Source organism: Eulemur rufifrons, chromosome 15, assembly GCF_041146395.1.
Source record: "Eulemur rufifrons isolate Redbay chromosome 15, OSU_ERuf_1, whole genome shotgun sequence".
Taxonomy (NCBI): domain Eukaryota; kingdom Metazoa; phylum Chordata; class Mammalia; order Primates; family Lemuridae; genus Eulemur; species Eulemur rufifrons.
The window spans coordinates 22212804-22234599 of record NC_090997.1 but is presented as its reverse complement, the minus strand read 5'-3'; the positions used below and the strand labels follow the sequence as shown (position 1 = coordinate 22234599).

At 34.5% G+C, this 21796-nt stretch overlaps 1 protein-coding gene across 1 annotated transcript in view; it reads right to left on the bottom strand.

Annotated features, from left to right (window-relative positions):
• The window catches only part of FAM83B (family with sequence similarity 83 member B), a 56425-nt gene extending 38478 nt beyond the window's left edge, over positions 1-17947 (bottom strand). The window contains exon 1 of the mRNA XM_069488704.1: positions 17504-17947. Within this exon, the coding sequence (XP_069344805.1) occupies positions 17504-17947 (444 nt within the window). The remainder of the gene's footprint in view (positions 1-17503) is intronic.
• Between the last annotated feature and the right edge of the window lie 3849 nt (positions 17948-21796).

Sequence of the window (21796 nt, the reverse complement as noted above, 5' to 3'; positions counted from 1 at the left end):
TTCCCAATGTACCTATGAGACTGTGACCCTGAACAAAATGAAGAGATTGATCAGAATCTAAATAGACCACCTGTACCATCTTTCTATAGTCTATCAGGAAAAAAAAGATCCTCGGACTTAACTATGCAAATTCTTGTCAGACCCTTTGTTTCCTGATTTAGATATGGAACACTTGGAGAGCCACTTAAATCAAGGGACACTGCAATTACTGAAGGCCATTGGCTACAAACATACAGCATTTATGTGATTAAAGCGTAAAAGTTATGCTGCTAAATATAAGCCCTGAAAGAACGCTTCTCCCTCATCCTTAAATTAACCCTCTATAGAAAAACATAAAAGACCAAATGGGAATGAACACAGCGTACTTCATGGAATAAATAATACTGTTGTTGACTAATAAAACATACTGACTCAGGTTAAAATAAGGTGAGAAGGAACCAATTATCTTTTAGCGCTTGTAATACTTAAAAGTGATTAGAATGTCAAATCACTTCCAAAATAGAGAAAACTAGGATGGCTGTAATGTTAAATATAGACACATATACATATGTGCACTATAAATTACTCTTTGGAGGCTCCTTTTATATTTCTCTAAATATAAATATTAGCAATCAAGACCCCTTCGTGCGAAACTTTAGGTTCTTGTAAAAAAGAATAATGTATTAGACATTGGCTCTGTATGTTACTTGATTTAGTAGAATCATGATGCTTTAATTAGTTCATGTATGTCAGATATATATCATAATCAGAAATGTGAAATTCATGATGATAAGACTGTCTTTTAGGAACCACCAGGTGATGATAAACATTCACACCTAGAAATCTCCCAAAATATGTAGTGTTAAGAGACCGAATAGATCTGAGAAATTTGGCTCCTATCTTAAGCTTTTATTTATGTACAGGGTTTATTAAACAGTATAGACTTGTCAAAATTTGCCCTAACACACCAAATCATAAAATGTATTAACAAATAACCACAACATGAATAGACTGTGACAAGGAACATGTCAATGGTGTACATCAAGAATTCTCAGGAGTAGCATCAACACACTAGGAGAGATCAGACCTCCTAGAAAACACAGTTTTAGTTATTCATTGCTGCAGAAAAATTACCCCCAACACTTGATCGCTTAAAACAATAAACGTTTATTATCTCACAGTTTATGTGCATGAGCAATTTGAGAGGAACTTAGCTGGGCAGTGTTGACTCAGAGCCTCTTATGAATCAAGACTGCAGTCATCTAAAGTTGTCTGGGAAAGAATATTTGTTCCCAAGATGGTTCATTCACATGATTGTTGGTAGGAGGCCTCAGCTCCTCACCCCAGGGGCCTGTATATAAGCTACTGAGTGACCTCATGATGCAGCAGCTGGCTTCCCCCAGAGAGGGTAATCCAAAAGAGAGCAAGAGGGAAGAATGAGACCTTTGTAATCTAGACATGGCATCACTTCTGCTAAGTTCTATCCATCAGAAGGGAGCCACGAAGCCCAGCCCACACTCAAGGGGAAGGGAGCAGGTTCCACCTTTTGGAAGGAGGACTGTCGAAGAGTTGTGGACATAATTTAAAATTATCACATGTAACATTTAAATTTGCTGTTCAAAAATATATACAATATTAATAGGTGGAGATTAAGAAGAATATTTTTGGAATAGAGAAGGGTAAAGGAAAAGATCAGAAGCAGAAAAAGTAGTATGTCAAATCTAGAAAGGCCAGTACTTCTGTGGGACTTGTAGTTTGCAAAGATACAGAGGTTTATAATCAGAAAAAGATGACATAGTCAGTGATCATTCAGGCAAGTAACCATAGGAATTCCGGAGAAAGCAGAGTTGTGTAGCAAGATAAGTTAAAGGAACTGCTGTAGTTTATCGTGAAAAATAGATGGCAGAAAATGGGTGGTAGCAACGGAGAGCATTAGGAGGAGACAGGCAGGGTGAAAGTCTAAAACCCAGTGCTTGATGACAAAATTGAGGGTATGTAGTGAGAGAGGAAAGAATCATATCTGATTCCAAGGTTTTGAGGCTTTGATGTCGAAGAATGTAATGATGCCATTCACAGAGAGAAAATAGGAGAAAGGGTTTAGTGAGCTTCTTAAACTTTAGCTTCTACTTTGGACATGTTGCATTTCAGATGCCAGTGGGCCATATAGGCAAAGATGTTGGACTGTCAGCTAAACTTTAGGCTGGCATTCAGGACAGGCCACACCAGGACTGTAAACAGCAATAGTGGCCAAAAGTATGGCAGTAGAAAGCAGCAATAAGGAATAAAAGGTAAAGAGAGAATGAATCCAAGGATAAAAATCATGAAACATTCTCTTTCAGGAGCTCCATAAAGAGCAAAGGAAATTAAGAAACAACAGTTGGAGAGAGAGGAAAAGAACAGAGAGAGAGAAATATCCAATTATAAGCTAATTAAAGGCAGACAATATTTACAGAGAAGAAGAGACTAAGGGATATTAAAAGGTCGCTGGCATGTCTTGACCATGTGGACAATTGTAACCTGAGACACCAGGTTAGGAGAGGAAGGAAAGTGAAATTCAGACCGCAGGATTGGGAGGAGAGAGAAATAAGGAAGTAGAGACACATGATGGAAACTACTTCTTAAAAAATGTGTAAGAGTAAAATAATAAGAAATGAAGAATGTCAGCATGAGACAGTAGCAAGATGGCGGCGAGTAACTCACTCTGAGGAGTGTTGTGTTGGAGAGGAGCAGAGAAATAACCAGAAATACAAATTAAAGGCATAAAAATTAAAGTAATAAAATTGCAGGTGGCTCAAGATCATAGATTTTATTTTCTCTCAAGAAAACAGATTAGAAGTAGGGATAGCTGAAAGTGTGCTTCTGACGTTAGAAAAGTGGGATGTTCACCCTTAACATCCCCTACCAGGAAGGAAGCATCAGGGCATTATCCAAGGAAGGGGAACAAGAGGTTCAGTCCAGTTTTGAATGTTAGGCAAATGATAAACATGCGATTTTTTAAACTGATCTTATCTTTGTTTCCTCTCATTGATCACATAAACGTAATGTACTGATACACAGCTGACAGCAATATGCAGCAGTTTCTTCAGCAGTAACAAGGGGGGTTGGGAGGAATGTACTTTTTCTACCTCTGGAGTTGAGGAAAGAATTTTTGTCAGAATTAGGTGTGACTGATGAGTGCATTCTTTGGGTCACATGTCCTGCAGTGTTCTTTTAAAGCACCTGTTTGCACTCCCAATTTCTTCGATCTCACTCTTAAAAATAAAACAATGTGGACATACACTTTAATGTGAAACTAAGTTCTGGGAAATCTATGACTCTGAGCTCCAGGAATTCTGCTACTGTGAAATTGTGTAAATAAATCCTAAAATTTCTGTTGATTGAATTAGAATAGGTCTGCTTTTACAAAAATATAAAAAGGCAGCACTATAAACAATTTTAAGTGAATATATACGAAAAACTTAGATGTACTGAACAAATTTCTATAAAAACATAACTTACCAAAATGAATAGCAAAAAAAAAAAAAAAAAGAGAGAGAGAAAATCTGAATGATCTGAATGGTCTTTAATCTACTGAAGAAATTAAACCTGGAATCAAAAATCTCCTCATAAAGAAAACTTCAAGCCCAAATGGCTTTATTGGTAAATCTTTCCAAATATTCAAGGTAGAAATCTTGGCCGGGCGCGGTGGCTCACGCCTGTAATCCTAGCACTCTGGGAGGCCGAGGCGGGTGGATCGCTCGAGGTCAGGAGTTCGAGACCAGCCTGAGCAAGAGTGAGACCCCGTCTCTATTAAAAATAGAAAGAAATTATATGGACAACTAAAATATATATATACAAAAAATTAGCCGGGCATGGTGGCGCATGCCTGTAGTCCCAGCTACTCGGGAGGCTGAGGCAGTAGGATCGCTTAAGCCCAGGAGTTTGAGGTTGCTGTGAGCTAGACTGATGCCACGGCACTCACTCTAGCCAGGGCAACAGAGTGAGACTCTGTCTCAAAAAAAAAAAAAAAAAAAAAAAATTCAAGGTAGAAATCTTATGCAAACTCTCTCAGAGAATAAGAAGCAAAAAAAAAAAAAAAAATCATTATATGAGTAGGATAACTGTGATACTACAAACTGACTAGTAAAAAATAGAGAAAATTATGAGCCAATATTTTTCCTGAACATAAACACAAAATGCATAAATATTGGCAAACATAATCTGGCATTACATAAATAGAATAATATATCACAGCCAGCCCAAATTAATTCCAGGATTGCACTAGTGATATATTCCTAGAAAATCAATTAATGTAGCTTAAAAAAATTATCAGAATAAAAGAAAAGAATCATATGACCAACAATGATTCATCATAAAAACTCCAAATAGGAATAGAACTTCCTTTATAAGATAGTTTCTTTTTAAGAAATGTATAGTAAATATTATTTACATTTAATATTATATTAAGAATTGTAATGGAGCACCTAGCCAATGCACTAATCAAAAGATTTAAAAGTTACATAGGTTGGAAAAGAGAAAATAAAATTACCATTATTTACAGATAATATATCTAGAAAATCCAAAATAATCTATACATAAACTATTAAAATTAATAAGTAAATATCAAGTCATTGAATCCAAGGTGAATATATTAAAAACTTATATTTCTATATATTAGCAAAGAAGAAAAAAAAACAACTAGAACAGAAAATTTCAAAGTATCATTTCCAACAGAATAAAAACAAATTAGGAATAAAGCAACCAAATGATATGCAAGACCTATATGCAGGAAACAATAAAATCTTACAGAAAGAAATTAAACATAACTAATTAAATAAAAGAATCCACCTAGTTCATGGATTGGAAGACTCAATATTGTGAACTTGAAATCTGCTCAAACTACTCTATACATCCAATGCAATCCAATCAAAATCCCAGCACTAATTTTTCTTCGAAAATTTACAAGATGATTCTAAAACTCCTATAGAAAAGCAAAGGAGTTAAAACAGCCAAGGCAACACTGAAGAACAACAATGCTGGACGATTTACACTACCAAATAGAGAGGCTTGCTATAAAGCTATACTGAGACATGTGGTCTTGGAACAAGGATAGACAAATAAATCAATGAATCAAAATAGAGTCCAGAAATATACCCATATATAAGTGGTCACTTGAGTCATGACAAGACTGACACTACAATACAGCATGAAAGAGAAGACTTTTTCAATAAACGGTTCTAAGTCAACTGGATATTCATGCAAAAATTAAAATAGACTCTGACTTCACATCATACTCATAAGTCAATACCAAAAGGACTTATAAACTTGCATATAAAAGACAAACTTCTAGAGGCCAATAAAGGAGAATATTCTCTTGATCTTGTGGTAGGCAAATATTTCCTTAATAAAACTCAAAAATAGCTAACCTTTAAAAAAAGATTAAAAAATTGGGCTACATTGAAATTAAGAATTTCTATTCATGAAAAATACTAGTATTGGAATGAAAAAGCCATAGAAAATATCTGCAACATGTGTTTCTGACAAAGAATTCATATATAGCATTAAAAAATTCCTGTAAATCAATTTATAAAGGTGATAACTTAAGGGGAAAAAAAAAAACTATTACCGAAGATTTATGGGTCCTATGACAAAATGGAGAATATATCTTATCTAAAATCAAAGGATAAGTACAAAGGTGACAATAATATAGAGGATGAGTAATCAAAGTCTGGTAAGGGAACTGATTAAAGCTTCCCCAAACAAGTAAAATTTCACATGGATTTTAAAAGATGAATGGAATGCCAAAAATGGGAAAGGATGCTCCAAGTAGAGGAATAACCCATATACAAAATTAGGAAGGAATGCCTTCTATCATGGGAGGCCCGGAGGATGGCAATTCAGTAGCAGAGGAGAAGTGAGTAGAAGGAGATGAAGCACAAAGGTAAGGACTCTCAGCAAAAAGAGAGTCATATGTGCCATGCTTATGAATTGGATTCCATCTGGCAGATAACCAGGAATTAAATGTAAGAGCACCTGCACAAAAGGTTGTCGTGAGCATTCAGTTGGTTTGCATCATGCCAGCCTGGAGTGGTCTATCAGAGCTAATTGTACAAGGATTAAAAACCCCAGCAGGCTAGGCCTGAGACCACTACCTGGGCTCAAATATACCAGACCTTCCACTTCCTACTTCTAAAGCCTAGTATAAATCATTTCACTTCTTTGTTCTTCACTTCTGAAAGGGGGAAAAAGAAGTACCTGTCTTAGAGAACTATTGTGAAGATAAATGTGTTAGTACATATAACGTGCTTAGAACACTGCCTGGAACATAGCACTAAACATTAAATATTATTAGTGTCATTAATGAATAAATTATATCTCTCCTTCCCACTAGAAAAGCAGCTTGCTATAACAGTCTTAGAAGTCCACATGCCCAAATACTATCCTTACAGTTACTAATCAATTGAGTAACTTTAGACTTTTGAACTTTCTTAATTTCTCAGGGCCCATTTGTAAAGAGTATGTGGTCACAAACCTCAATTTTTTTTTTTCCAGTAATTGCTCCAGGATTTCAGCAAGCTGAAATATGACTACTATGACTCACATACTGATTTTTTTTCATGATTATGGATTTTTTAGTAGCACATATTGGATTGATATTTAGCCAAATGTCAATGTTTTTGCCTTTTATGTTTATTTACTTGTTTGAAATATTGCTTGTGTTTGAGTTTGTGGGGTAAAAAATCAAAATGTGATTAATAAATTAATATAGCCCAAAGGAAAATTTTCACTTTTGAAAGAAAATGTACCCTTACTAATTTTTCTTACTTTTATACAAAACAGCTATGAGGCTTTTTTAATTTTTAAACGATTACTACCATGAGAACTTCATCATATCAGCACTGGCATACCAAGGGGTAGGGAGATGAGTACTACAGATGGATAGAGGTAGCGGGAATGAGGAAAAGTACATTTTCACTGATATTATTTACAATTGGTAGCACACGCTGTAGCAAAAAGCAGACTGCCTTCTTGTCAATCTTATTATTGTTTTCAAATTCCCCATAGACAAGGCAACTCCTGCTGCCCCTTATTTTGTTATACCATTGCATTTTAGAACAGGAAAATCAATTATTTTACTATAGGAAAAATTCTAAGTGAAAAAAGACAGGAGGCTTTTTTTTTATATATGTAACATGATCTCAAGTATATTGCATATGAATATTCTATTTCAGAGATTTAAATAAGGCATTAAAATACATGTACACACACAAATGTGTGTACATGTATTTCTCTATTCATCTATTTAACAGGGAAGAAAATTTTCTAACATTACTAGCAATGATTATCTCTACTGGGAGATTATGATTGAATTTTATTTCCTTAACCCTTTCTGTATTTCCCCCTATTTTCTCTGAAGAATATATGTACTCTGATAATAAGAAAAATTAGACCTCTAATGTATACGTTTGTTAGACTAGTAACATGTGTTTGCTAGCAAATATTTTGTAAGTATTTTATCTGGATCATAATTTTTCTACTTTGAAATTTCAAGAAGTATCTCTATAATCCTCTGATAAACCATAGAGTAAAAAGGTGGAAAGAAAAATCCAGACCCTTTATAATACATAGGTCATTTGGATGATGCTCATGCACCCACAGGATTTTACTTATTTATTTCCCATAAATCATCACATCCCTCAAATATTAGACTCTAAATCACTTGCAGTGTTTATTTTTCTATTTGTATGACATAACAGAGTGCCTTGCACACAGCAAGGACTCAATAAGCATATATAGAATTAAACTATGTGTATATAGTTGAATTTTTTTTGCACAGAAATAAATTTTATTAACTTAAAATCAGAAAATTAAGACATCTTAAAATAGCTTTAAGACAAAAAAAAGCAGTTTCTTTAAGATACGGGATTAAGTAGTTATACTTTTTCGTATTCTAGCAGGAAACTGAAGCTATATTCTCACTTCAAGAAGACATTTCATTTTCTATTCAACGTTAGTCAGCTTCAGCCTATGGCTAGCTTGCTGTTGACTATTGTCCCAACACATGTTACAACCTGCTTTATATTTTTCTTTATGTTTTAACTAACCAAAACAAGATGTCAATATGTCCAGGATAAGGTTTGATGACATCATTGTCTTACTCAAAAAACATTTCATGACTCCCCACCATTCACTTCTACAAAGTCAGATAGAAGCACCTCTCCAGTGGGATTCAATCAACATCTCTCAACAACCCTACCTCCCTTTTTTCCTGCCCTATTCTACTTCTCCCACATTCCCTGTTTGAAAATGCCAAGCTCTCCACCATACATCTCATATTGTTCAAAATTTATTCATCCCAAAAGGCCTGTCAAAAAAGTGACCTGCGTGACACTTGCCCAGTTTCTTATTCTGTATCTTTCACTCACCTGACCCAGCATAGGGAAATTGTGTAATAACTGCCTGTAAAGTTTGTTTGAAAAAGACTAAGTGTTGGGAGGTTCTGCTGCTTAGCAGGGTAGATAATCTGTTTTATTAGGTCCTGGGTTAGCATCTAATCAGTATTGTTCTTATCTCACACTCTGTATTTACCCACTCCTTTGCATCTGAATCTTATCCAAGTTACTTCCAGCTCTGTTTCTCCCCTAGGATCTCAGGGTCCTCGGGACTGTTCTCCAAGTATAGTCATTGTGTTTGAGTTCTAATGTGAACCCTAATCTAGAGACACCTGGACATGTCTGTGGCCTGGGTCTCAGTGGCCAGGGTTATGGGTCAACCATCCCAAGGCTGTGGTGAAAGTGATAACTTAAAGGCCCCTATAACTCCTTGTGCCTGCTTTCTGATCCCAACTTTGATGTCTCTGATGCCAACTTCAAATGACAACGCCATTATTCCAATCGCTCAGGCCAGAAATTTTTAAGTCATCTTATAACCTTTAACTTATTTCATACCCCACATTTAACTATCTTCAAAATATATCCAAAGCCTAGCCATTACTGCCACCACCTTGACCAGCTAAGACACCATCATCCCACACCTGAATTATTTTAACAGTCTCTGATATGCTCATTCTTATACCCCTATGGTCAATTTTCAATACCACAGTCAGATTAAAAGTATCCTTTTAAGATATAGCATGTTTGAAATTGATCATGCCTGTCTTTTGTTCAGAATTCTCTAGTGGATCCCCAATTTACAAAGTATAAGCCAAGTTCCTTATAATGGCCCATGAGGACCCCCAATGTCTGGCTTTCACATCACCTCTCTGAACTCATCTTCTCCTCATCTTTCCTTTGCTCTTTTAGGCCTAGCAACCGGCCTCTTTGCTGTTCCTTTAACAAACAAGAAGCCATGTCCCTGTCTAAAGCTTCCACCATGTGGGTTGTGTTCTGCCCACAAATATATGCAAGGCCTATTCCTTCTTTCCTCAAATCTTGGCCCGAATGTCACTTTCTTAAAGCCTACTCTGAACACACTATTTAAAATTGCAAACTACCTCCCACTACCACCGCTAATTTCCTTTAACCAACTATACTTGTGTTTTGGTTTTTTCCTCCCTTGTGCTCCTTATTATGCTCTTCCCATTTGTATGTAAGCTTCATTTAAGGGCAGGCAGAGTTTCTTTGGTATTCTTATATATATTCCCAGAATTTAGAATAGTACCTGACATACAGTAGGCACTAAATAAATATTTGCTAAATGAATAAATGGCCTGCCATACTTTTAATCTATGAGGCTGGCGAAAAACCAACTAATCTCCCTCATAGTTGAGCCCAGCAGAAACCAAAGGACAGTTTCATTCATTATCTGACTGTCCTTTTTTTCCTGCTTCAAATTTCCCCGATATTTGAACTTAGAGAACTCATTTCTTTTCAGTACCTCCTGATTTGGTCTGCATTCTAAGCACTACACCTCATCTACTTACCATAACCTGTCAGTTCCCGGTGAGTTACTTAGGACTTCTAGTAATAACCCAATGATGTCCCTGTATGTGGTTTATATGGAAACCAATGTTTCTACATCTCAATCTACTGATTTCAATGCTAGACCCTCTCAATCAGGTCTTTCCCATTTAGGAATGTTGGGTCACTACTACTTTCCAATTATGATCATTACTACGCTCCATTACCACTTACTGAAGTCATATCTATCATCAGAAAGCAGATTATTCATCAGTAAAATGTGGATAATGAAAGTACATATTTCACAGGGTTGTTGTGAAGGTCAACTTAAGACAATGCATGTAAAGGGCTTAGCACCGTGCCTGACACATAAGTGCTCAAACTGTATTACCTGCTATTGTTACTAGATTATATAATATAAATCCATTACTCAAAATCAGGTGATAGCTCCAGTCCTGATGATAAAAGTCAACCAATGTTTTCAAGATAATTTGAAGAGTGACTAGTTAAAAGACACCAATGATTGATATAAAAGCATATATCACATGATGGATCTGTAGCAACTATAGAATAGCAGGCAGAATCCTTTAAATACAAAGTCAGTCTGGTGTTACAGCCCTCATCATCTCAAAAGGCTCCCACAGCAAACTCCATTACATTTTACATATCATTGAGAGGACAGACAAGGAGAGTAATATGTTCTTATTCTCATGAAGTTAACTTTTGATAAGATGCCTCAATGTGTACCTAAGGTCCTAAGCTTATCACTTCTATAATAATTTTGAACAAGAAGCCTGAAATCAACTTATCTCCTCTTTGCCCCTGTCCCTTTAATGCCCTATTGGAATATCACCTGCTCCTTCTCCTTTTCAGAGTTGTTTTCCCAGCTTAGCCCCGAAAACATCTGAGTCTGTAAAACTGTTAACTTCTAACCCTCTGGAATTTAGGTGTTATTTAGGCATTAGAAAAGCTCAGTATTTTGTGAAAATGTTTTATGATGCCAATTAGCTTCACCAATTCAATAAACTACTAAAGAAAGGTGTGTCATCAGAAAAATAGTACACATATCAATAAGTATTAAACAACTAAATAAGCATTTGGTTTTTATTTTAAACTTGTGGCAGGAAAGAATATGAGTAAACATAAACAATCATAATAAATAAGCATCATACTTCAGAGATCCCCGAATACACAGAACTAAATCTTGTGCCATAGTCAATAATCCCTCAAGGTACAGCAGAAAGACTGTATACTCCATGGCAGTCCCCACAGGAACTGTTTCTCACAGCTCATTTCGGAAAAAAAGAGAATTTAAGAGTATCAAAAAGTAATAATTGATTAGAGAAAATGGTCTTAAAACATTTCTCTTCATCAGATAAACCATATGTACTTCTATATAATTCACATTTAAAATTTTTTCTTCCCAACTATTAATAGAGATACAGGTGATTATTAATTAGGCAAAGTCTCTGATAAATTTACTGTTACCTACAAGTAACTGTATTTTTTTCTATTTAAAGCTAAACTCCTTTCTAAATTGCCAAGTTTTAAGTGAAAATCTGTTAAAAAATAAAATTCATGGATGATATTTAGATTTTACAGATAATATACTATAGAGTAAAACATCTGAAACTTATAAGTTACTGATGAGTTCGGTCTGCAACCAGGTTGGAGATCTCATACAAATTTTCGTGTTTTCATACTTTTCAGAATTTTTGCTTCCACAAAGCATATAATAGCACCGCTATCACTAAACCAGAAGTCTTTAAGCTAAAAGGATGAATTAGGGTAGGCATTAAATAATATTCCTTATCCCCTTTAGAATTATGTCAGAAATATTTCAGTAAGTAATAATACCTACAAGATACTTAGCCAACTTTTGATACCAAGATGTGAGGTCTATAATGAATATGAACTTTAAAAATTTACAAAATCTTATTCTTTCATGTAAACATAGAACCCTTTCATAATGTCTTTATTTAAAATTTCAATACAATTATTTTTTAAATTCTAGATGAAAAAGAAATGATCATTTTTTTCCTCTTGCTCTATAGAACACATCCCTCTCCTTTAGCTTTTTACCAGAGCTCTGGATCTTTTCAAATCTTCAAGTAAGAAACTATGGTTTAGCATTTTTTTCTTCAACATTTAATAGTTTTCCACAAAGGAAAATACCTTTTTGCCCACCCTGAACATAAAATATATAAATCTGAACTATCTTCACAGGAGGTCTTATTTTTGAACATACTTATCTTTAATCAATATTTTCCCTATTTGAGCCTTCTAAGCAATAACATTTGGAAAAAACTGTGTTGCTCTGCAACTGATGAAGTATACATAATCATTATGGTAACTGAGAAATATGTTTAAGTCTTTTCAGGAAAAATAGCTTATAATCTTAGTTGATATTCCTAGTAAGATACTGTCTTATTAAATACTAAATTTGGTCAGAGATTGTTCTCACTTTAAAAGAACAAATGCCAAGTCACAATGATGGAAAAATATAAACAGATGGATTTTCTTTGACAAAATTAAGTTCAGGAATAATATAGTAGACATAGGAGAAGGGGAAGGAAGTAAAAGGGGAGGAGGAAGAAAAGAGGGAGAGGAAGGGGGGAAGAACCTCAGTACCACTCACAGGGTGCTAAATAGCACAGTAGGTGTCGTGTTAGATGTGTCAGCTGTTTCATACAATTCTCACAAGGATTCTATGAAGTATTAGCATATTTCACAGATGGGAAAGATAAAGCTCTGAGAGATTGCATTTGTCATGTCTAACATGAAGAGCTGGTTGAGCTGGGATTCAACCCAGCCCTTACTGACTCCAAGATTCAGAGTCTTCATACCATTCCATGATGCCTCTTAAAAAAAAAAAAAAAAAAAAATAGAATTTGGGCAATTAAAAGAAAAAAAAAAAGAGTCTATAATTCTTGTCCATAAAACTTATCAAATCAATCAAGGAAGCACAAAACTGTCTTGCAATAAGGTTAAAAAGTCCCTATATGGCACCTTCCTCCCTCTCTCCACTAAGTAAGTGCATTAAAAATAGCAACTTAATATCATCAAGGTTATTGGCAATAGTGGAGGAAGCAAGCAGATGAACGAACTGAAAAAAATGTAGGACATATTATCTCTCTGCATAGCACCAGGAGTTTGGCATAAAGAAAGTATTCCCATACAGACACAGCAATAGGTGGCATGGTAAAGTCAGTGCAATTTTAACAATATCTCTCTCTTTCTCTCTCTCTCTCCCCCTTCCTTCTCTCCTATCTCCCTCCCATATTCCCTTACTCTCCCTTTCTGCAACCTTCCATCTTCCCTCTTTCCCTTCCTCTCTCCCTCCATATTTCCTTCCTGCTCCTCCCTCTCTTTTTCCCTCCTTCACTCTCACAAATACACACTCAAACCTAAATATATATTAACATATAATATTTTATTCAGAGATGTTCAACTTAATGTCACAGAATAGTAGGGTCATTAAATCTGACTAAGCAAAATATATTTCCTGGAAAAAAATTAATTTTGACTCAAATTCAAAGAATGAAAGGATTCAGAGTGGGAGTTGCAACGGGGACAGAGCAGAGAAGAAATTCTTAATAAAAATTGGGAACATTAGGACAGAGATAATTTTAGTCTAAAGAAGGCACTGATAAATATATAAATGTCACTTAGCTGGGCAGGATATGGTTGCAAAGTGAAAGTGATACAGATGGAAGTAACATGCTATGACACAATAAAAATCGTTCCTATCAAGAACTAATTTAGGAAGGCATATACCACATTAAAACAATCTTAAATTGGTAAGCAATATTAGAGATTTGGATAGGGACACTAGATTTAAAAAACACTAAAAGGCTTTTGCTTCATATCTTTCCCTGAATAAATGAAGATGCCTGGGGAGGTACAAAGACCTGTTTAATGCCACAGTCGGTGTAGAGTCCTGGTGACCAAGCCTCTAGGACTACTTTTATAACACCAGCTGACACCCGGAAAGAGTCCCCATCATCTGTTCATCTTCCCCTTTGCATCTGTGGGGCCAATCAAGAGTTAATATTTCTCTATATTACTAATAACTCCCAAAGCCATAACAGACACACCCAGGAACAGTGATTCAGGGAGGAACCCAGCCCTGAACTCAGGTGATGTGGTACAGAATTACTCTGGCCTAATTCTCACTAGACTTTTGCTTATGTGTCTTTTTGATTCCGTATTTCACAAGAGTAAGATTCACTTCTCACAAAAGAAACTAGCCTACGATTAGGAAACAGAGATGCAAACAACATTCTGGAGAAACATTTAGATCCAAAGTTATAACTTTACGTACCAGTGAGTGGCTAGGAAACAAATTACTTTAATGAAAGATGACTTTTTTAAGTAATTAGAGGGGATGTTTTCATAAGGGGAGTTCACAGTAATTAGGAATATATGCATATATCATCTTGGGAACACTTCTTGGGAGACAAATAATTACATGGGAAAAGTCTTGCTAGACACTATCAGACTTTACAAAGTTGACCCAAATGTAATTCTGTCAACAACATACTGAAAAATAGAAAGGGATGGGGGGGAAAAAAAAGAGCCAGTAAATTAGAATATGTCCCTTTAGGGCACAAGTAAGATATTATCTATAATTAGATTTTCCCAAAGGAAAATTCTCAAACAAAATAAGCAAACATAAGCAAAAATAAGTAACAGAAAGAAAAAAAAATCCTCTAAACAACTTCTAAGTGACAATTGGCAAAAATAAAATTAATGAAAAAACCAACAGACTTTTGAAATCCTATGAAGATCACGTTCTGCTTGTTTAAAACAAAATGATTTGGATTCTATATAACTTAAGTTAGAAATAAGAGCATATAAATTAGTGAAATTCAAACACAAAATATTTCAGATATTTCCGGTAAAGACAGATGGAATACAGTATAATTTTTAATTCCTTTCACAAGGGACTGGAAGGTTAAGCTGATGCTTGTAATCAGACTTCAAATGTTTGGCCTCTAAGCAGACTGCTTTTGGAATCTTTTCATTAATTTAAGATTTTTCCACAAAATGGCATTTATTTTCATAAGTACCTTATCTCAACTGCAAACAGAACAGTGAAAATGGATTTAAATTCTTATCTGGGATCAATTCTTGGGTTCTGCTTTGCTGGTTCCTAGCCCTACTTGTTTGGCCTCATATCTCCACAGAGTTTTACAATGGTGATTACCAAAAGAATCTCCCTGAGATATGTGGAGGCAAGAAACTTTATTCTATCCCTACTAAAATATATATTTTTCAGACACTTTATGAAAAAAAGATCATCCCATTTATAATGGGGATGACAATTCACTGAGCTACCAATAAAGACAATTTATCCTCTGAAAAGAGTTCAAAACCAAAGTTTATCCTGATGACTACTAGGCTACCATTGATTCTGAAGGATAATGTGATTTATCTGTTGAGTAAATGATAGTCGTGAAAACCATATTTAATCTTTAAAAAACAATGTGTTCTGACAAGCTTTTATTTCATAATATTTGCTCTTCTCCTTTTAAAAGTTTTCACAGGAGTTTGTCCAGTTATAAGATAAAAAAATATTAATTTTTAAAAAACGGGGTCAATAACTTTTTTTTCAGAATACTTGATCCTTCAAAAACCTTTAAATAAACATGGTGACATGAAGAAACTTCCAAAATACTTGAGAAATATACATTCCATGCATATATATAGCCAGTTTGAACTCAATATTTATTGCATCTGGGGAGCAACTAGCACATTCTCCAATGCTTTAAAAACCAACAACTAAGTTATCTGTTATGATTTATATTCAATTACAATATACTCAATTTACAAGATCTAAAATTATTTCTTTGACTTCAGCTTAGATATATGTATGTAAATCAAATAAAAGTAAAATTGTTTCTTATTTTATGCCACTTTGATTTTATGGAAGAGAAGCAGAACATTAGATCACTATTTTATAGTACAGACTTTAATTTCCTCAGCTTGCTAATTCAAGTGGGAGTTCCCAGCAGACAATGACCAGGTAGAGGATACTTACTTTTAGACACTCATTAAATACATAGCTGACAGATTAGTAAGAAACCTATATCAAACAGTCATGACTAATAGTTTCCAGTGAGTGCTAGTCAAAAACTTACGATAGCTCCTGAATGAACATTTTACATCACAGAAATGCAATGCCCCAAAGGAAACTAGTTATGGTGTAGGCTGACAAATATATAACGACTAAGTTACTACAATAATCATCTTAATCTTCACTAATGTATTTTTTTCAATTTTCCTTTAACATTTTGGTTCAAAAGCATATTGTGTCCCCAAATAGAAATTAGCAAATGTTAGTGCTTGATATTTATTATTTTGCTATTATAAGGACTCGTATTTATTCTTGAATTTAGTTCTGTTGTTTTACAAAATATAATTGTATCATTTGTTCAGAGAGCACAAGATAGTATAGTTTAAAATATACTCATGGTTCAATTCAGAAAATTGAATTGACAGTTCAATTAATTCAATAAAAGTTTGGCCACTTCCTGTGTGCCAGATTCCATAGCTAATTTTTTAACAATTGGAGTAGATTAGAATTTATGAATATGATACTGCTAAAGAAGTTAACACAGATATAAAGTCAGGTTATTTCAGCTCAAAAGGTTTGGGGAAAAAATCACTTTATTTTTGCAAAGCCTACCTTTGACATTAGCCTCAGAACATTGTGTCTCCCTAGCATGATTGCTAGGCTTTTAGTTGCCTGTCTTACAAACTACCATGTCACTGCAAATTTCAAGGGTCTTACATTTCTGTACTTCATAAAAGCATGGTTTTTCAAGCATTTCTGTGTCTTGTTGACACAGAAGAAAGCAATGTCATATCTATGCGCATCCGGAGGTCCCTTTTAGAGCTAAATTTCTCTATTGTCTAATCTTTTGTAGCTAAAAAAATAGACAATTTATTAAAGCTAAAAATCAAAACCTTTTGTCCATAACATTTTAAAACTCTAGGTTGAGCTTGGAGAATTTATTGTATTCTACAAATTGCCTGTCATGGTGCTGTGTACAAAGAAAATTTTCAATAAATTTTATTGAATGATTAAAAGAAAATTTCTATAGTTTTGAGTTCTAAAATAGGATTTGTGAGATGTATAAAACAATATAAATATATAATAAAGAGCAGTAAGGCCTTAAAATGCTAAATATATCAGGAACTTACTTTAGAATCTTACATTATCGAGTTGATTTTATACTATTTCCATACCACTCAGGAAATAGATTAATTAACCTATGGTTTATTTAATAGCATAAAACATTCAAAGCAAGAATTAGTACTCTGTCCTGCTAAGAACAAAGAGAACTTCACCAGATCCACCAACATATTTCCTTTCAGGGAGTAAGAAAAATGTAGGTGTTTTAAATTTATGAAAGTGTCAAAGCACCTTATATCCAGCCCATATACCTTAGCCTTCTGGGGAAGGTCTTTTGGGTACATTAAGAGAAGAAAAATCTCGTTCTTTAACAGGGACCTAATGCCACTCTCTCAGATTTATGTTATAAATACAGAGATTATTTTATTAATATACATATCTGTTATACCACTCTGCACTTTTGTACATGTTTCAAATTTTTCATTTCAAAATAGAATGTTATTACCTTTCTGGCTTCTTTTACCATCTTCCGAATAGTCTCCTTTATTGTAAGTAGGTGTGCTCTTGGTGGATGAAAGAGGAGGTCTATATGGGTTCCCCCTAAGAGTCCAGGCATCACATAAGGCCAGCCTAAGTCAAGGTTTGGAGCTTCCACATCAGACTCAATAGGCCAGTAAGTCCCTGAAGATGAGGTATCATCACAGGAATTATCAGTACCGTGTGCTGTACTTTGTGCAACTTTCTGGACATTTTTCAAAATGTAGTTAATTTCTTCCTCAGCTAGAAAGTCTGAGACTCGTTCCTTGACAAGAAATTCTTGATATGCTTCTAACCCATATTCAATTAGAGTATCAATGGCTACTCGATACCATTCCTTGTAGTGCGGCTCAATGTAGTTGTCAGATTTACACTCATCATTCAATGAGGACAGCAAGGATGAGGTCTCCATGGTTGCAAGCATTTGACTATGGCACTTTCAAATGTCCATTCATGCAGTAGTGAGATGTATCTGGTGTTTGAAAAGAAGGAAATTAAGATCAGTTAGAATTCTGTAATCAAATGTTTTCAGATACATGCCAACTATTACTTTTACATTTATTCATCTCCATTACTAGTAGCTCAAAATGACATATATTTCATATCCAAAATGACATTAATAGCACCATAATTCACATATCTAACACAAATAACCTAAACAGATTTCCTTTATAGACTGCTTGATTTTCCTTTTCCAAGGTGTCTCTACTTTCAAATTTTCACCTACGATAATACACCTTCTTTCTCTGACACCCAGAAAGTCTTTCTTAACTTTAATCTGGGACTACATGTGTTGCTATCAGTTGCTATAAGCCATTTGGGTATTAAAACAGAATTAGAATACAATCAATGCCTAGCCAACCATTTATACAAGTCACTACTGAATACATGTTATACCTATAATAATGTGCTAGATGAAATGTAAAAAGCACAAAACACTTGTCTTCCAGGAACTTATTAATTAGTTGAAGAGACAAATTGTACACACAAAACTGTTATTTACTATTTTGAACAAAGCCATGTATTGCTAAGAGCCAAAATGAGTAATGCCTGGATTCAGTGCTTTAAGAATAAAAGCAAGTTTAAAAAAAAAAAAAAAAGAATAAAAGCAAGTTGAGACCAGTATGGAGTAAATGAGTTTTGGATAGCCCTGTGCTGGAGGTGGGCTTTGGGTGAACCTGGGGTGATGAGTAAGAATCTGATCAGGCCAAGAAGAAATATCTTTATCCCACACAAGGGTAAAAACAAGCAAAAGCACAGAACAGATATGGGCTTAGTATATTAAGGAATCAGAAAGAAAAAAAAAAAAAAAACTTGGCATGCTGGAAAACAGGTTCCTTTTATTAGGATTTGGACATAAAGTTGAATAGACAAGATAAAGCCAGGTATGGAAGAACAAAAGAGATTTTTGTGATTCAACAAAACTTGTGTTTAAAACAATTAGTCTAGCAGTAGCAGGGGACTGAAGGAGAGACAGGTAGCTAAGAGACTCTTTCAGCTTTCAAACACCCAGTGAGGAAGTGACAAGACAACTCAAGAGATAGTTCAAAGAAAGAATCTCTGAGATTTGGTTACTTGACAGCATATAGGTGAAGAAGAAAGTTAAGACTCAAAGATAATTTGGGAATTTCCCTTAGAAACCAAAATCCGTCTATCCAAGCTCACACTTCATTCGTCATAATGCCCACACAATGTTATTCATTCAATTACTTGCCCAAAATAAAATAAATTTATTTATTTTATCTAATTAAAGTTAATAATCTATTGATATGTACCAGGGACACATGCTGAAACTTTCATAAACTTCTCAATCATTGTAGAAAAAGGCACCGTCTTCTTCCCAATTACCTTTCACTCAAGTTCACTGGTCTCAACAGGGGAGATTTGCTCCCCAAGTAACAATATGTGGAGACATTTTTAAATGTAACCACCTGTAGGAGGGCTACTGGCATCTTGTGTGCAGGGAGACCAGGGATGCTGCTAAACATGATGCAAAGGACAGGACAGCCACCTATAATAAGGAATAATCCCACCCAACATGTCAATAGTGCCAAGTTTGAGAAATCTTCACCAAGTTGCATTCATATGCATGATATACCACTAATTAATAACCGTCAACCACATTCATTAAAGTTCTCTTTTGCACTTTATGCTCATTTTTAACAAATAAACAAGGTTTGTATTCACTTGACAGAATCAATTCATATGCTTATAGTTTCCCAAGGTTTAGTGAGGTATAGTTTTCATTTGATAATTCCAGCCCATAAAGAGAGAAGCATCTGGTGACTACATTAGAAATCACATCTATAATTCATAGTTGTTAAAAGTCTAGGGAATTACTAGTTGTTCATAAACAATCTAAGTTGTCTGAGAATTTATTTTTTAAAATTTAACTTACAAATTCCTAAAACGTGACGTTAAACATCTGTTACCTATTTGGAAGTTAAAATGCATAAAGTACATTAAAAATATTACTTATTTCTGAACTATATCTGCAAATAAATACAACTATAAACAATTCATTTTTGAACTATGTGTAAACTGAGAAATCATAGAGATCAAAAGGATTATGAAAGCACATAAAACCATGAAGACATAAATGAAATATTAATTATGAAAAAAAAATGGAAATAAGAAAAAAGTAAAACATTATAGGACTAATCAAGTAGTAATGCCAGATCCCATGCAGAAAAACATACTATAGGAAAAATACAACAGCCATGAGCAATGAAGTTAAGATATAATGTACATGAGTTAAGACTGATAAATACACTCGATGTTGTCCTGCTGGAAAGCTTTAGCCACTCCAAGACTCCTTTATCACAAGAGATGTTTACAAGGGATACTTGTGAAGGAACCATCTATAAACAAATTTTATCAGAGGAAAACAAAGTAATGACACTTGCATAAATGAGTATTGCAATAACATATCACCTGTATTTAGTTACAGAATAAATATAGCACTCTCAACAGTTCAATCACTGAACATTTGGAGGGTTTCATTCAAGTACAAAATCAAGTGTTCTATTAATATATAAAAGCCATTATTTTATTAATAACTATTAAAAACCCCTACTATGTATATTCTTTTATTGTACAAAGTAGAGTTAATGAGAAAAATAAAATCTCACTATGATGTAAAAGCTGAGCAGACCACTAGGCTTATCTACTAGTTAACTGACGCATGCCAGAAAAGAAATCTCCTTATAAATCCATGCCTCAAAAGCATTGCAAATTACATTTGATAATGAATATTTAGGGTTATTTGTAGCTAGAAGAAATTCCAAATGTAAATTCTGTAAATACACAGCTATAAAATAAGGCATAAAAAAGTGATTTCAATTCATGGGCTGCTTTGGAAAACTGTTTGGCAGCTTCATATATAAAACTTACAACTAACATACAATACAACACTTGCATTTTCGGGATTTATCCAAGAAAAATGAAAACTTATCTTCACACAAAACCTGTACATGAATGTTTATAGCCACTTCATCCATAATAGCCCAAAGCTGGAAACAACCCAAACATTCTTCAACAGGTGAATACTAAATTGTGGTACACTGATACTATGGAATACTATTTAGTAGTAGTAAAATGAATGATCTATTGATATAGGCAACAACCTGGACAAATCTCCAGAGAATTATGCTGAGTAAAAAAGCACCAATCCCCAATGGTTACATGCTACATAATTCCATTTGGTTAGATGTTCCACTCTTGAAATGACAAGATTATAGAAATGGAGATTGGATTAGTGATTACCAGTGGAGAAGGGAGGGATATGGTGGGGGCTGGGGAGGTAGAAGTGGCTATAAAAGGGCAACAAGAGGGATTTTTATGGTGATGGAAATATTCTGTATCTTGACAGTATCAATGTCAATATACTGCTTGAAACAGTATTAAAGTTTGCAAGATAGTATCACTAGGAGAAACTGGGTAAAGGATACAAGGAATCTCTTTGTATTATTTCTCAACTATATGTGAAGCTACAATTAAGTCAAAATAAAAAGTTTAATTAAAAATTCATACTGATGAGCAATGTCACAAGTCTTGGACAGAAAAATAACAAAAATCAGAACAACGTGTAGCACAGAGGATGGGAGCTCATCTGTAGGGTCAAACTGCCAGGTTTAAACCCTGCTTCATCAATTACCATGAAGCTCTTGGACAAGATACACATGACCACAAGCCTCAGTGTGGGGATATGTAGAGAGAAGAATCACAACAATCTTTATCTTACGGGGTCATTCTAAGAAAT